The sequence below is a fragment of the Moschus berezovskii genome, chromosome 11 (assembly GCF_049115385.1).
Source record: "Moschus berezovskii isolate FMDL1 chromosome 11, NW_MosBer_1.0, whole genome shotgun sequence".
NCBI classification, from domain to species: domain Eukaryota; kingdom Metazoa; phylum Chordata; class Mammalia; order Artiodactyla; family Moschidae; genus Moschus; species Moschus berezovskii.
In genome coordinates this window covers 2,961,049-2,977,177 of record NC_142470.1, presented here as the reverse complement: position 1 = coordinate 2,977,177, position 16,129 = coordinate 2,961,049, and the positions used below count along the sequence as shown (strand labels likewise).

Sequence of the window (16,129 nt, the reverse complement as noted above, 5' to 3'; positions counted from 1 at the left end):
GAGCCGTGTGCCTGATGGCCCAGTTCCGGCTTCCTGAGACGGTGGTTCTGCCCAGCCTGCACCCCTTGGGGCTCACAGAACTTACCCCGTTCACTATGTCACCACCCCTGCCTCCCGTGGTGCCCCTGCTCAGACGTTCCTTCGGCTCTCTCTGCCCCACGCCAGAGCCTGGACTCTCCCCTGTGCCCCTCCTGCCTGCACTGGTGGTCCCCAGGCTAGTAAGTGGTGCCTCGCCCTCCATGACCCATACAGCTGAGAGAGCTGACAGCCTGGTTTTGGGGTTGCATGTGCCCTCCTCCCTATGGGGTCTCTGCCCCACTGCACAGGGCCTGGCAGGGTAGACGGACACTGGATACCTGACCCAACAAAGTGAGCCTGGCACCCAGGGGCCAGGGCTTGCATTCCCTCTCTATCGTTCTCCTCTCTCAGAAAACAAGCCAGGACCACAGTAGAGTTTAGCAAAATCTGGACGACCATTGGAATCATTTTTATTGCAAATCTGTTAACAAAAAAGATGGAAAAAAATACATCATTTTAATCACCTACAGTTTTGTAGGTAGATAACTTTTTAAAAAAGTTTTCTTTTTATGTAAACTACACTCTATCTTATAAAACACAAAAAGAAACCACATCTTAGGAAGAGTCTGATCGTGCCCACTAGGGGTGGCCCCACAGCACGCCCGGCAAAGCCGGGGCAGCAGACTCAGTGCGGTGGGCAGCGGGACCCCCCGGCTTTGCTCTCAGGAGCTACGGTTCGGCAGCTGCAGGTCGTGGGGCCTGGGTTCTGACATCCCTTATCAGCACGACCCTGACAGATTTGTTCAATCAGATTTCTTAAACAAAATCACCCTTTAAAAATGTATTTACAGATATGTATCTGCCACAGGCTTATACTTGATAATGTAAAAATCTGCTCTACCCTGGGCGCACACCCACACCCTGAACTGGGAGGGGTGGCCCGCGAGCAGGCTCCTGGTGACCCGAGCACGCCAGGGCGCGCCAGGCCCTGGCACCAGGGTCTCTGAACACTGAGGCTGGACACGCCCACGTTTTTCCCAGTCTTCTATAAAAACCAGGCCTGTCAGCACTGGGCCCCAGGGGTGCCAGTTCATCTTCCGCTGAACCTGGGAGATGCAGTTCAAGCTGAGATGGCTCCAACAGGGTGGCCCGGCAGTGTCTTTCCCCAGGAAGGGGGAGGCCTCCCCAACGTGGGGTCCAAGGTGGCTACCACATGGTCACACCTCCGACTTCTCACATGATGCTTAAAAATCAGCGGGGGTGAGGGGCAGGGGAACCTCCAGAAAGAACAAGAACTCACAATACCAAAGAACAACTACGTAATACTGAACCTGAAACAAAGATTCATGATTGGTACCATGAAATGTACCCTTGGCATACCCCAAGAACACGTTTTGAGAGACACATCTTTAAAAAGTTTAAAAGTACACCGAAATGCACGAACCACATCATTTTACATTTTACTTTCCTACTTCAGGTACAAAGTCACCCATGTGCCACAGGAGTAAAGGGCTCGCTTTTCTTTCTCCAGACGCATCTTTCCATAAGATGCAGGCAGTTCTGGGAGGAGGGAGGTCCAGGTTTGGAGGTGGGGGTAAGGGGATGTCTGGGGAAATCAAAGCAGGCCCCAGGCACCCCTGGAGCTTTCTAAACAATGCTGGCTCAAACCGCCCTTGTCTGACATCATTTCTTTTGGGATTCAAAAAAGAGGAAATCAATAAATAAATGGCATTTGCACATCATGAATCTTTGTTTATATTTTACAAATACCTAGGAGTCTTTATCCTAAGTAGGAAAATCATGACTGGGAACTAGTTTATTTTCTTGGAGCAGATAAAAGTTTCTACCTGATGCCATACAAAACAGTACATATAAATAAAAAGGCAGTGTTTCCATGTAAAATAAAAGTACATAAATAAATACTAAAAAAAAAATTAAAAATCCTTGTCCTCTTATTTTGTATAAAAACACATTTGTTGATAAAAAGCTCCTTTGGTCGACCCCGGCATCCATGGAGCGCACGCACACGCCCCAGCAGGGCTTGGGAAAGGAAGCGCAGGGTCCCGGGGGCAGCCGGCTGTTTACTTGAACGCCTCTGGGACGTGGGCGATCTGGGACGGCACGCTGGTGGGCGGGCTGGAGATGCCCTCGGACCAATCGGAGATGTTGGAATGAGGCGAGGAGCTGGACCACTGGTCGGGGGACTCGGGGGACGGGGTGAGGAAGGGGTGCTCGGGCACTTGCAGCTGGTGGCTGGGGGTGTTGTCCACGGGGGAGGAAGAGTAGCTGTGCTGGGACGGGGGCGTCAGGAACTGGGCGGTGGTCATGGGCGGGGCCAGCGTGGGCGGGGCCAGCGTGGACGGCAGCGACGTGGGCAGGACCTGGCCGTCCTGCAGGACTGTGTGCGCCGCCAGGCTGCCAGGCCCCAGCGGCTGCATGTCCACCTGGCTCAGCTCCCCTCCCAGGAAGCTCCGGCCCAGGTGGCCGCTGGCGGCCGAGCTCACGCCGAGGTGTGGCTGCGGCGGCGGCGGCTGCAGGTTTGGCTGCGGCGGCATGCTCGGCGGCTGCATCTGTAAGTTCTGCTGCGGCTGCAGCTGCTGCGTCTGCACCAGGTGAGGCTGGGAGGCCAGCCGCGTGCTGGGCAGGGCCTGGTAGCTCATCACCTGGGACAGGGCGGGGTTGTGCAGCGGGCCCACCGTGCCATGCTGGAGGCCGGCAGCCTGCGTGCTCAGGGTGGCCGGCGTCACGCCCCCTCGCAGCGGGTTGTACTGGTTGGGCACCAGGCCGTTCTGCAGCCGGGACAGCCACTCGCACTGGCCATTCAAGCCAGTGGCTCCACCCACGGTGAAATTCACAGCCCCACCACCCCCACCGCCGCCCACACCCAGGATTGTGCTGGTGTTGGAGGCCACGGGCAGGTGGGAGAGGCGTGGTGGCCCTGCCTCGAAGGCCAGCCGGCCGGCCCCGCTCAGCGCCATCTCGGGCTTGGTCGCCACGCTTAGGTGGCTGACGCCCAGGTGGGCCTCGGGCATCCCGGGCAGGTGGTTGAGGGGCACGGAGGGGGATGGCTGGAAAGGGGAGGGCAGGAGGGGTGGGGAGGCCACGTCTGACAGGTAGCCGTGGGGGGACTCGAGGGAGTCCACAGGCGACAGCACGCTCCCGCTGTCCAGCAGGCAGCCCTTGCCGTCTTGGGACTTCTTCCTCCGAGCCTTAAGGTCCTTGGGCTCCTTGCCGCCGCAGGCCAGGCCCTTGGTGCTGGGCTTGCGGGCCTTCTTGCCCTGCGTGGGGGGCTTGAGGTGGCCCAGGTAGCCGCTGGGCGAGCAGAGCGGGGGCGACAGGGTGGGCGTGCCGCCCAGGGCGGCGCTGTGCAGCGGGGGGCTGCGCACCAGGCTGTGCTCGTCCAGCAGCCGGACGATGTCGTGGTGCATGCGCTCCTGCGCGATGTCGCGAGGCAGGCGGTCCATGTGGTCCGTGATGTCCCGGTTGGCGAAATGGTCCAGCAGCACCTTGGCGGTCTCGTAGCTGCCCTCCCGGGCGGCCAGAAACAAGGGCGTCTCCTCCTGGGGGGAGCGGATGGGGGCAGGTGCAGGGGTCACCAGTCACCGGAGGGACCAGCGGTTAGCCCCGCCTCTGCCCTGCTGCGGAGGGGAGGCGCCTCATCTCGACCCTCCCCCTAGGGTCCTGCCATCACTGTTACATCTTAAACAGAAACACCTTAAATGCTTCTTCTAAGACCCACCCAGAAGGCCTGTGGGATTCGATATTCTAAACCAGCGGGGCTCCACCTGAACGGGGTCAGAGACCCCACAGGAAATCCAACAGACTGTGCACCCTCTTGCCCTCCTCCAAAACCTCACAGATGGAGACCCTGCCGTGATTTCAGGGACTTCAGGGTCACTAAAGTGTGTCCGTGGGCACCCGTTGGTCCTCGAGGAACCCTGACATCTTAGCTCTGTCCCCAGGGCATGGTTTTCTCATCTGTACAGCGGACATGCCACGTATGCCCCCCGAGGCTGCTGTGTGGGGTGAGGCCCAACGGTGTCTGCCTGGCACACACATGGCCTTGGCTGCAGCTGCTGCCCTGCCACGGCGGTCCCTGCCGCCAGTCACCGTTTCCCCAGTAGGAGGTGGGATAATACCTCTGCCCCATGGCAGACTCAGGAGTGACTGGGCCCAACAGCATCCCCTGCGCTCCTCCCCCAGGACAGGAGATCCCTTCAGGAATAAGTGAAGGAAGGGGTGGGTCTGGGGACACAAGAGCCCAAAGACAAGCTCCAGAGACGCAGGGCCAGGCTGGGGTTGGGCCAGAAGGAAAGAGCATACTTAGACTGCAGGGACAGACCGCAGCGAGGCTGAGGGAGACCAGAGGCGGTCCACGTGTAGAAGGTGGCCACTCACCATTCCATCTGGGGGCTGTGCAATGCAGAGCGCCCCACCCCGCCCACCAGCCTCTTGGCTTAGCGTGTACCATCTGGGTCAACCCGCCCCAGCCAGTGACAGCCAAGGACAGAGGTGAGGTCACAGGTCACAGTGACATGGGAGAGGACAGCTGCAGCTGCCTGTGCCCTGGGCCCAGGAGGGGACTGGTAATGTGGCCAGAGGGAGGCAGGGAGTGCTGACCACACGGGCACCCACTACGGGGTCCACGTCTGTTTCTCCGGGGCTTCTCCTGGGACTTTACGGGTTAGGGAGCCGAGGCCCAGAAGCTGAAGTCATGGCTCGGGGGTCCCCTGGTCAGAAAGGAGTGGGAGAGGGGAAGCATCTCCCCAGCCAGCCCACCTTATTGTTCTGCATGTCCTTGTTGGCCCCGTTCTTCAGCAGCACGACAGCGGCCTCCACGTTGTTCACTGCGGCCGCCCAGTGCAGGGCAGACTTGCCTGTGAGGGGAGCAGAGGGCGGGTCAGGGGTCGGCAGGCGGCCATGGCATGCCCCCTCCCTTGGGCCAGCCCAGCCAGGCTCACCCAGGTCATCCACGGCATTGACGTCAGCATGGGAGTTGATGAGGTCCTCCAGCATGCCCTCCACGGCCAGGCGGGCGGCCAGGATCAGCGGGGTCGTGCCATCATGCATGCGAGCATCCAGATCGGTGGCTCGGTTCCGGATCAGGATCTGGACCACAGGGAAGGTCTCAATCTCAGCAAGTGTGAGCGTGAGGCCCCACCCCCGCTCCGGGATGCATGCTTGGGACCCAACCCCTGACATGGATGCAGCCCTCCTGGGGTCGGGTGGCTCCAGGGAGCCCAGACACGCGTGGCATGGGAACCCGGGGAGTGGGCAGAACTCCACAAGGCGCTGCTGGAGGGGTGGGGCCAGAGCACGAGAGAGGACGGTCACTGTTTCGGGGGCGGGAGGGGAGACGAAAGGAGCTGGGGAAGAGCCATGTGTGGACCGGCCTCACCCCAAGAAGCGCCCAAGGGAATGTCTCTACGTGCCACAGAGACCACCAGGGCAAACTTGGCCAGGGCCTGCCTCCAGGGGCTCGTTTAAATTATCCCCAATCTCTCATTTCCATAAAAGACAACATGTCAGAAATCATTAGACTTTTGTGACACCCCCGATTTGTGCCCCATTTACCTGCCCATCTGTGCAGAGCAGCATGGCCCAGGGCCTGGGGGTTTGTGGCTGGGGGACCGGCTGGCAGCTTTCAAAAGCTGCTTCTGCCAGGGATGCTCCCCAGAGACCCGGGCACCCACATTCCTAATCCATTCTCATCCTGGAAGCCCAGCAAGGCCAGAGGCCCCCCACCCACTGCTGCTTGCAGGTAGCGAGCAGCAGCCTCTAGCCCTGCTCCCCACCACCAGAGGCGACTGATGCCTCCAGCCAAAGCGGGGAGGGTGTGGGGGCCGGGAGGGGCAGGCGCAGGGGATAGGCCTGTCTTGGGTGAGGGTGAGGAGGCCCTGCCCTTGTAGGTCCCGGCGGCCTCTCCTGCTGTAGCGCCACCAGCCTGGCTGCCCCGAGGGTTCGACACAGGGCATTTGACACCCTCCCTGGCCTCACGCCCCCCTCCAGGGTGCAAAGGTTCGGGGTGCGGGGGGGAACCCCAGCTGCCCCTGCTCTGGCCAGGCTTGGAATCAGGGCTCTGGGGCCAGACGAGGAAGGAGGGAAGGCAGGCGAGGGTGCGCAGAAGTGTGCGTGAGTGCCTACCCACCTGGAAGACTCCCTGAGCATCGGCAGACACGGCCGCGTGCAGCGGGGTGCGGCCCATGTTGTCCTGTATGTTGGCGTCCGCGCTGGCCTCCAGCAGGCGCTTGGCCGCGTCGGAGCGTGAGTAGCGGGCGGCCAGGTGCAGCGCGGTCTCCCCGGTGCGGTCTGTCTGGTTGTGCAGGCTGGCACCCTGGTAGATGAAGTCCGAGATGACCGCGGGCGCGTCCTCCTCCTCCTCGCTGTTGCCTGTCTCTAGGCCCCCTCCGCTGCAGGAGGCGATCATAAGGGGTGTGAAGCCGTCTGCAGGGGGGCAGGACAGGGACGGGGGTTCAGGTCAGGAAGGCTGGCCCATGGCAGCTGCTCCTGGGGATAACAGACCTCAGTGGGGACGCAGCCCACGGAGGCCCAGTGCACATGGCCACGCTGCCGAGTGCCAACGCAATCCAGCCAGGCTCTCCGAGGGCAGAACCGAGTCCAGCTGCCAGGTAGCTGGTGGGCTCCGCTTCCTGACCTGCCTGAGACCTTCACCCACAGCCCCGTCCTGGGGACAGAGGAGGTAAGCTAACAGGCACTCTGGGTGTCTCAAAAGAAGCATTTTGAAAGAAGAAATCAACTCTGAGGGCAGAGCACGCTTTGAGACCTGCACCCTGAGAGGGGAGGCAGCGAGGAGGCCGAGCGACTCCTGGGGGGTCCTCACCCCCTCCGAGGCCCGCGGAGTTTTCAGGTACTGACCCTGAGGCTTGGGACAGGGGGAGCGGGCCAGTCAGCAGGTCAGGGAAGCGCGGGCTGCCCAGTGCCACCAGGTGCCTGGGGGTGGAGCCCCGGGTGGGGGGCGGCGATGTCTGGCCAGCCGCACCTACCCGGCCCGCGGACGTTCACGTCCATGCAGTCGGCATCCGCCTCGCCCTGGGGAGGCGTGGGGGCCATGGCAGACACGCGCAGGTCGGCGGCGTCCAGGTGCTGCTGGGTCCACTGCCGGTGGTCTGTCTGGTCGTCCAGGTCAGGGAGGACCACGGGCTCCTCGAACTAGGGAAGGGCGTGGAGCAGAGGGTCACGCCCCGCGGAGCGGAGCGGGGCCGGGCGGGGCGGGGACGCTGGAGCCCCAACTCACCCGGAACTTCTTGGCCTCCAGGTGCTCGTCGCCCCACTCGTTCTGGTTGTCGTCCATGAGGGCGCCGTCCGAGGAGTTCTTCAGGGGCCTGGGGGTGCCACGATCGGGGGGAGGTGGGACTAAGCGGGGGCCGGGGGTCCAGGGAGAGCCCCTCCCCTTCCAGGCCCCGCCACCGCGGAGGGAGGGAGGGCCAGCCCCGCAGCCCGCCGCCCACCCCGCCGCGCCCACTGACTTGAGACCCACGGAGTCCTCGCCCAGGGGCTCGCGCCGCTTCTTCTTGCTGGCCTCCGACACCTTGAAACCCTCGGGGAACCAGAGCTGGCCATGCTGCCGCCGGCGCTTCCGCGACAGCAGCACCCCGCAGCCCACGAAGAACAGCAGCACGAAGGCCACCACGGCCACGTACATGAAGTGCAGCGGCGGGGGCGGGGGCGGCTCCACCGTCTCACCTGCGGGCACAGCGGCCGCGGGCGGGCGCCCGGACATCAGGCCGCGCAGCCAGGCAGGCCGGCGGCCGGGGGCAGCGCGCTGGCTCCGCGGCCCGGCGCGTCCTCGCCCGCTCGCCTCCATCCCGCCCCCCAAAATAAGGTCATTTTCTACGCTATTAATCAGAATTGCAAACTATCGCTAAATTCTCTCCTGCACCAGCCGGCTATCTGGAGACAGCTTTTACTTTTTTCTCCTTTAAGGGAGAAGGATTAGGCAACTTCAAATCGCTGCACTCGCATCGAGCTGTTAAGACAAAGGATTTAGGGGGATTTTCCAGATACAAACTTCAACACTTCACATGACATCGATCAATTCTTTGCTTTCTCTCTCTCTCTTTAAAAAAAAAAAAAACCCATAATGATTTTGAAATAATACCCAACAAAGAAAAATCGGGAGGAAGGGGTGGGGCGAGAAGTCTCCCCCCTACTTGCTGGCGGATGTGTGGACTCCCCTGGGCCAGCCTCACTGACAGCTGTCGCTATGGGAGCGCGAGCGTGCCGGGTGGGAAACCCCAGAAAAGCACTCCCCAAACTCTGGATGGCGTGACACATGCCCCCATGGGTGGCAACTAGTGCAAACAACAAGAGCATCCCGGGGTGGGGGACGGAGCTAGGAGACCGCCTCCCACGCACACCCCCTCCCAGGACAGTCCAGAGCTCCCATGGGAGCGCGGCTGGGGGAGCAGGGCCGTCCACTCACTCTGCACGGCCTCGATCTTGTAGGGGATGTTGAGGCTGCCCAGCGAGGCCAGGGCACCCAGGAAGGCAGCCACATCCGTGGCGCTCTGGAAGCACTGGGAGGACGACTGAACGCACTGCCGGTTGTCAATCTCCAGGTAGACGATGGACCTGGGGTCAGGGGAGAGAGCCTAGGTTAGGGGGCTTGGGCACTGGCCCCTTCCTGGTGCCCAGCTGGTCAGCCTGCCCCCCAGGGACGGGTTCTGGCTCCTGTGGTGTCATCCTGATGGCTGGGTGGGGAGAGAGGGTGCTCCCAGGAGGGTGCTCCCAGAACCCCAGGGGGGCAGCCTGGGGAGGCAGAGAGCTGGGTCTGGACAGGAACAAGCCTGGAGGTGCACACTGGTCCTGTGGGTCTGCCGTGTCCAGCACCAGCAGGGCAGGCGTGGTGCTCACACGGACACTCCTCGGAATGCTCGCCTGGCGGCAGTGGGGCTCCTGCAGAGCCACGGCCAGCCTTGGTCCCCATCTCGGAAGGACGGAGGTGTCCAGAGCCTGGTCCCTCGCCTCCCTGAGAGCTGAGCCCGGGTGGGAACGCCGTCTCTGCCGCTCGCGTGTCACGGGAGCTGAAATCCCAGGTCTCTTTCCCTATCTCGGGAGGACCGTACTCTCTGGGAGGCAGGCAGCCCTGAGGGTCAGGGCGTGGAGGCTGCCGGGAGGGGCTCACTCACCCACGGATGTCCATGGGGTCCAGCTCCCTGCGCCGGCGCGGGGCCCCGCCGTCCACGGAGCGCCTGATGGGATGCTTGTGCAGCTCCTCCTCGCGGCCGTAGTAGGGGAAGATCATCTGCTGGCCGCTGGCGTCGCGCTTGAAGACCACGTTGGTGTGCAGCAGGCGGCTGAGCTCGCGCAGGAAGTGCAGGGAGCGGTTGCGCAGCTGCTCGGGTGGCATGAGTACCACGAGCACCAGCGTGCCGGCCGCCAGCCGCTCGGGCACGTGCTCCGCGCAGTCCAGCCCGTCCCACTCACACTCCGCACTGTTGCAGCCCTGGTCGCAGTGCCCGTCCCTGAAGTGGTCCTTGCAGTACTGGTCGTACAGGGGGCTGCGGGCACACAGTAACAGCTCAGGGCTCCCTCTGTGCCCGGGTGCCCTGGGGCCGCACCCGCCCCCGTCCACCCGGAGACCCTCAGGAAGCACCCGGCTGCCCTGCCTGCGAAGCCCAGGGTCTTTCTCCCACCTGCTCTGCTCCTGCTGGTGAGTGGACAGCCCCCTCGCCTGCCCCCCACCAGCCCCGCGGGACATCACGGGCACTGAGCAGCGTCCCCGCGGGCCTTACTTGCACTGGCCTTCCGCGCGCTGGCAGTCGAAGCCATCGAAGAGGCAGCCAGCCGAGTTGCACTGGCTGTCGCAGCGGCCGTTGCTGAAGTACTTCCAGCACTGCAGGGACTGCGTGCAGTTCTGCCAGGGGTCGTCGAAGTTGAGGGAGCAGTCGCCGCCATCCCAGCCACACGCGTGGTTGTTGCACTGCAGGCTGCAGACCTTGTTGCCAGCCTCCTCGCGGCAGCCGGGGAGCTCGCAGGTCTCCTCGATCTGCGGCGGGGGGATGTCGAGGCCCACGCCGCCCCCGAAGCTGTAGTCCAGGATGTGGCACAGAAGCCCGTTGAACTTGGCGGGGCAGCGGCAGCGGTAGAAGGGGCTTTCGGCAGTGGGCTCGCAGACGCCCTGGTTGTAGCAGGGGTTGCCGCCCACGCAGGGGCTGCTGGCCGGGAACTGGCACTCGGGGCCGGTGAAGGGGCCCAGACACAGGCAGGTGGGGCTGCGCGGGCCCGCAATGCACGTGCCGCCATTCAGGCACCGCAGGCTCCCGCAGCTGCGGGCGTCGTTCTCACATGTGGCGCCCTCGAAGCCCTGCAGGAGGGGCCACGCGGGCATGAGGGGTGAGCCGGCCCCCAAGCGCCGGGAACCCGCCTGGCCGCTCCATTGCGTTCCCCACCCACCCACAAGGGCTGGTGGCCTTTCCTTTTGAAGAAAGTCAACACGAAATGCTCAGGGGTGGGGTGTGGTTCCCAGGAGTCGGGAGGGAAGAAGGGAAGGGTGGGCGCAGTAGGAGCCTGGGGCACTTTTAGGGCAAACAGACGACCCCCCGGGATCCTGCAACAGGGGTCTCGTAGCACTGCGTGTGCGTCTGACCCAAGGAACACACGACCTGGAGTGGACTGGACTTAACCTGTCAGTGTACAGATCACTGAGCAAGACACTAATGTTGGTCGTTGACGGTAACAGTGTTCCCCACACACAAAAGAAAGTGAAAGTGAAGTCGCTCAGTCGTGTCTGACCCTTTGAAGCCCCGTGGACTGAAGCCCACCAGGCTCCTCTGTCCATGGGATTTTCCAGGCAGGAATACTGGAGTGGGCTGCTATTTCCTTCTCCAGGGCATCTTCCCGACCCAGAGACTGAACCCTGGTCTCCCACACCGTAGGCAGACTCTTTACTGTCTGAGCCACCAGGGAAGCCCACAGGCGAGCTAGATGTTAATAACGGGAAAGCTGGGTGTGCAGGGGGCGGGGGTACACAGGAACCCTCCTGCACCAATTTTCTACTAAACCGCTCTAAACATAACGACACAGGAAACACTTTCTCGAGGGGAATGCGGAGAGTGGAGTCCAGACACACGAGCCACCTTGCGCCCGCCAGCTCACCCGCAGGCTGGGGAGGGGGCAGGGCAGGGCAGGGCGGTTCTGGCCACCCCGGGGCACTAGGCGTGCTGAGCGGGGGCGTCCTCCTGCCCCCTGCAGACCAGAAGCCCTCCCCACCACCTGCTGCCCACGGCACCTACCGCTGGGCATTTGCAGACGAACCCGCGGGCCGTGTTGGAGGCCACAGCACAGCTACCCCCGTTCTTGCACGGCCTGTCCTTGCAGCCGTTGATGACCGACTCGCAGCGGCGTCCTGGGGACGAGAGTGGCGTGAGGCGCTGACCCCCCGCTCCCAGCACCACCTGCCCCCCCAACCAGGGTGGCACCCACCTGTGTGGCCGGCACGGCACTCGCAGTGGAAGGCGTTGACGCGCTGCACGCAGTTCTGGGTGCCACGGGCGTCGCAGGGGTTGGACAGGCACTCGTTGACGTCCCCCTCGCAGCGCTCACCCACGAAGCCGGGCGGGCAGATGCAGCTGTAGCCGCCCACCTGGTCCACGCAGGTGCCGTTGTTAAAGCACTTGGGGCCCCGGGACACGGGGTCGATGGGGGGGTTGCAGTCATCCACGTCGATCTCGCAGTGCACGCCTGCAGGCCGAGCGCCGTCAGACCCCACGCGGCCGCTCTCGAGCCCCACACCTCCCACGGGTGTGCCCCGCCCCCGCCCGGCCGGGGGTCAGACACCCAGGAGCCCCCGGGCCCCCTCCGCAGGTGTGGCCGAGCCTGCCTTGCGTGCCGCGGGGGCAGGAACACTTGTAGGCGTCAGTGAGGTCAATGCAGGTGCCTCCGTGCCGGCAGGGCTGCGACAGGCACTCGTTCACCTCCTCGGAGCAGTTCACCCCATGGTAGCCGGCCACGCACTGCAAGGGGGCAGCGAGGCGTGGGCCTGAGGCTCAGCGGGCAGCCGGGGTGTGGCCCCCTACCCCTGTGTGGGCTGACGGGGCCCCGTGAGCTGCCCTCTTGCCTCGCAAAGCCCTCCTACCAGAAGGACCCAGATGGAGACCCTGGTAAGGGCCCTGGTAAGCTGCGGTTCACTGCCCAAGGTGGGAGTTAGTATAGAGGTGGGTGAATCTGGGGGAAGGGAAACCCTGTCCTACTTCTCAGGGTCTTCCTCTTGCAGGTGCCCCCAAAGGACAGCTCCTCCAGGCAGTCTTTCCTGATTACCCAGCCCTCCCCTGATGGGACTGAATGCAGCACGCGTCTATGGGTCTAGCCTTCCCTGCCGCGCCGGCTCCCAGCCCAGGGCCTGGCCCTCAGTGGCACTCAGGCCAGACACACACACCCCCGCCCCAGGGACGGGTGCCCACCGCACAGGAGTAGCCACCGGGGTAGTCGGTGCAGGTGGCCCCGTTCTGGCAGGGGCTGGGCGAGCACTCGTCCACCGGCTCCTCGCAGTAGCTGCCTGTGTAGCCGGCCTGGCAGTGGCAGCGGTGCGTGTTGCCCGCGTTCATGCAGAGGCCCCCGTTCCGGCACAGGTGGGTCACATTGATGCCTGCGGGGGGCGCGGTGGGCGGAGCGTGAGGCCCTGGCTCCCCTCCCCGGGGCTGCCTCGCGCCCTGGGCAGCACACCTCCTGGCCTCAGAAGTCGGATGCCCGGCGGACACGGAGAAGCCTGGGCCAGTTACCTTGCTGCCGCGCGGCCACCTCGCAGGAGACGCTGGGCACGTCGCAGTAGAGGCCGGTCCAGCCGCTGTGACACTCACAGCGGTACAGCGCGTTGGTCTGCCAGCACCGGCCGTCATTCTTGCAGGGGGACGAGTCGCACCAGCGCACGAGGGTCTGGGGACGAGCGGGCAGCCTCGCTCACGCCCCACCCATGGGCCCCCACGGGCCCAGCCCACCCAGCGGGGGACACACACGGGCGTCAGAGACCCTCAGGCCCAAGGTGGCCTGTGACCCCCCCACAATCCACAGAAATGGACACCAAGGCCCATGGGCCCCCCGCTGCTCGGGAGCAACTGGGGCTGCGGACGCCCCTCTCTTGCTCTGGGCCCTTGGTGGTGAATTTAGACAACAGGCTGCCTTTCCATGAAGGAAGATTTTTCTTAGGAAGGAAACAGCTCTCTCCTAATTGGTGTTTTGTGTGTGAACATCTTTAAAGAAGATCAACCTTTGATACTTTTACTTAGGCTCCCTGAAAACACTGGTCTTTAGCCGCCTTCCCCCGCCACAGCTGGTCCTTTGTTCCTGCTCCGTAAGCCTCTACTGCCTGAGCTGGAAACGGCCCTGCTCACCACCTCTGCCTCCTTATCTGCCCCGCCCCGGCTCCCCAGGGTGGAAAGCCAGCTGGAGCCCAGGTGAGGGGGCCCAGCCGCACGGCCGTGATGCTCGGCGTGCCACGGGCCCTCACTCACCTGGCAGTTGAGGCCCGTGTAGCCCTGCGGGCAGGTGCACTTGTAGGTGCCGTAGCTGTCGTGGCAGGTGCCGCCGTGCAGGCAGGGCCGAGAGTCACACTCATTGACATCATGCTGGCAGTAGCTGCCCGTGAAGCCGGGTGGACACAGGCAGGTGAAGGAGTTGATGCCGTCCACGCAGGTACCGCCGTTGAAGCAAGAGCTGGAGATGGGCAGGCAGCAAGGGGGTGGTGACTTGGGGGCAGGACCCTGCCCAAGCAGGTACATCCACGCCGGCACCCTCACCGCCAGTCAGGGTGACATACAGGGGTCTGGGAGCCAGGACAGGCCGGCAACAGCCTGGCTGACCTCGGGGAGGCCAATAGGAGTCCCAGGGGACCCCAGACTGTCACACCACACCACACTCCTTCCTCTGCCTCAGAACTCGTACTGAGAGGAGCTTCATAGCGCACACAGGTGTGTTGCGATCAAGACACAAATGAGCAGAAACCAGACCACATGGGAGACAAATGTGAGAAACCAGGGGCAAGTGTGACGTTCCACGCTGAGCTTCCTGGCAGCCAAGGCAAATAAGAACACATGCCAGTTACGAGGCCCCCAGCTGACAGAAGGAGGAACAGCAGCTCCTCAGGATAAACCTCAGGGCCCATAAGGGTGAATGGACAGCGGCCCTTTCAGGAGGAGCGGTGTCTCAGACCGACAGCGGATGCCCAGCCCCAGGCGGACACCTGCTGGGTGCACAGGTCTGCCGGCGCCGCTCACCTCTCCGTGCAGTCGGGCGTGTTGTTCTCACAGTGGATGCCGCTGAAGCCCGTGGGGCAGGTGCAGGTGTAGCTGTCCACGCAGTCTGTGCAGTTGGCGCCGTTGCGGCAGGGGTTGCTGGCACACTCGTTGATGTCCTCCTCGCAGAAGGTGCCCTGGAAGCCGGGCAGGCAGTCGCAGAAGGCCGTGTTGATGCCGTCCGTGCAGGAGCCCCCGTTGTGGCACGGGTCTGCGAGGGGACCGGAGGGCAGGCCTGAGAGCTGGGCACCACCCCTCGGCCAGGGCGACCAAAGCTGGGGGCTCCTGCACTGCCCCCGGGGTGTTCCGCAGGGAGCCCCCAGTCCAGCAGGCCGCATCATGAGCTTGGGGTCCACACTGCCCCACGAGCTCCCAGTCCCCAGGCCATAAGGGCGGGCAGGCTTAACAGTGAGACCTCCACAGGCCATGGCCACAGGCTTCCCTGTCTGCTGGTAATGCCAGATGAGGTACTCGGCCTCTCCTGGACCCCAGGTCGTGTGAGCCCCATTCCTCAGGGGTCGGGACAAAAACTAGTTAAGAGCCACGCTGGATGGGGCAGCCGCAGCCCCAGGGAGAGGAGCCCAGGAGTCCGGCTGGGAGATGCTAGGATGGACGAGCTGGGGGCCCGTCAGCCTGGCACCAGAGCCCCTGGGACCGCCTGCGACCACCTCGCTGGTCGACAGCAGCCACCGTCCTGCCCCAGCACTTCCTCCAGCCCCCACCTGGTGCCCTTCCAAAGGCCCAGCTGGATTGAGAGGGCTGTCAGCGCCAAGCCTGCACCCGGGGACTGCCCTGCCCACCCTCCCACGTGACCCTGGCATGCTCCCTGCCCCGCGCCCGCCTGGGGACATGGGTCTGGGCGTCGCAGAGGCGGGCGGGGCCGTCAGCCACTCACTGGGTCGGCAGTCATCGATGTCCGTCTCGCAGGTGCGCCCCGTGTAGCCCGCCTGGCAGTGGCAGCGGTAGCTGCCGTTGGTGTTCTGGCAGGAGGCGCCAGCGCGGCACGGGCTCTTCACACACTCGTTGACGTCAATCTCGCAGGTCTGCCCTGGGGAAGGGGAAGGGGGAGCCGCTGGCTCAGCCAGTGCCCATGGGACCCCTCCTGCCCTCTCCCCCACCCCCGGAGCAGACCCTCAACCGCCGTAGGACGACCCTCTGGGGGCGTCCGGGGAATGGGGGCTCTCCAAAGGGCTGCCTCTGACTTGGGGCCCAGCGGGAGACAGACCTTCAAGCCTGGGGGGGCCCTGCAGCCCACTGGCTCATCCCCCAAGGACGGGGGCTCACTAGCAAGAGTCGCCTGAAGCCCCCGAGCCTCCCCACCCCTGTCACCCACCCTGTGGGCTCACCCTGCCAGCCCATTGCCCCAGAGCCTCTCCGAGCCTCCTCCTACCCCGTACCAGCATCCTCTGGATTCCCCCTGCCAGCACGTGGCCCCCAAGCCTCTCCGAGCCTCCACGTGTCCCCTCACCCCATGGACTCCCCCTGCCAGACCGTGGCCCCCGAGCCTCTCCGAGCCTCCCCCCATCCCCCTGCCCGCCCATTGCCCCAGAGCCTCTCTGAGCCTCCCCCAACCCTGTACCAGAGTCCCCTGGGCTTACCCTGCCAGCCCATGGCCCCTGAGCCTTTCCAAGCTTCCCCATGTCCCCCCGCCCCCTGGACTCCCTCTGCCAGCCCGTGGCCCCCGAGCCTCTCCGAGCCTCCCCCCGTCCCCCTGCCCCCTGGACTCACCCTGCCAGCCCGCGGGGCAGGCGCAGGAGAAGCTCTCGTAGTCCTCTGACTCCCGACACTCGCCACCATTTCTGCAGGGCCCGGGGGCACACGGGGCCAGCACCACCTCACACGTGGCCCCTGGGAGGGAGAGG

The 16,129-nt window shown here is 64.1% G+C and overlaps 1 protein-coding gene across 1 annotated transcript in view; it reads right to left on the bottom strand.

Annotated features, from left to right (window-relative positions):
• Positions 1-471: 471 nt before the first annotated feature.
• Positions 472-16,129, bottom strand: part of NOTCH1 (notch receptor 1) — a 45,083-nt gene continuing 29,425 nt past the window's right edge. The window contains exons 16-34 of the mRNA XM_055399572.2: positions 15,996-16,115; positions 15,163-15,315; positions 14,250-14,478; positions 13,488-13,689; positions 12,759-12,912; positions 12,441-12,625; positions 11,861-11,993; positions 11,464-11,721; positions 11,274-11,386; positions 9,774-10,345; positions 9,168-9,539; positions 8,462-8,610; positions 7,506-7,722; positions 7,274-7,361; positions 7,023-7,188; positions 6,167-6,462; positions 4,980-5,127; positions 4,798-4,895; positions 472-3,578 (exon numbers count right to left, since the gene is read on the bottom strand). Coding sequence (XP_055255547.2) covers positions 2,100-3,578; positions 4,798-4,895; positions 4,980-5,127; positions 6,167-6,462; positions 7,023-7,188; positions 7,274-7,361; positions 7,506-7,722; positions 8,462-8,610; positions 9,168-9,539; positions 9,774-10,345; positions 11,274-11,386; positions 11,464-11,721; positions 11,861-11,993; positions 12,441-12,625; positions 12,759-12,912; positions 13,488-13,689; positions 14,250-14,478; positions 15,163-15,315; positions 15,996-16,115 — 5,132 coding nt within the window. The 3' untranslated portion in view covers positions 472-2,099. The remainder of the gene's footprint in view (positions 3,579-4,797; positions 4,896-4,979; positions 5,128-6,166; positions 6,463-7,022; positions 7,189-7,273; positions 7,362-7,505; positions 7,723-8,461; positions 8,611-9,167; positions 9,540-9,773; positions 10,346-11,273; positions 11,387-11,463; positions 11,722-11,860; positions 11,994-12,440; positions 12,626-12,758; positions 12,913-13,487; positions 13,690-14,249; positions 14,479-15,162; positions 15,316-15,995; positions 16,116-16,129) is intronic.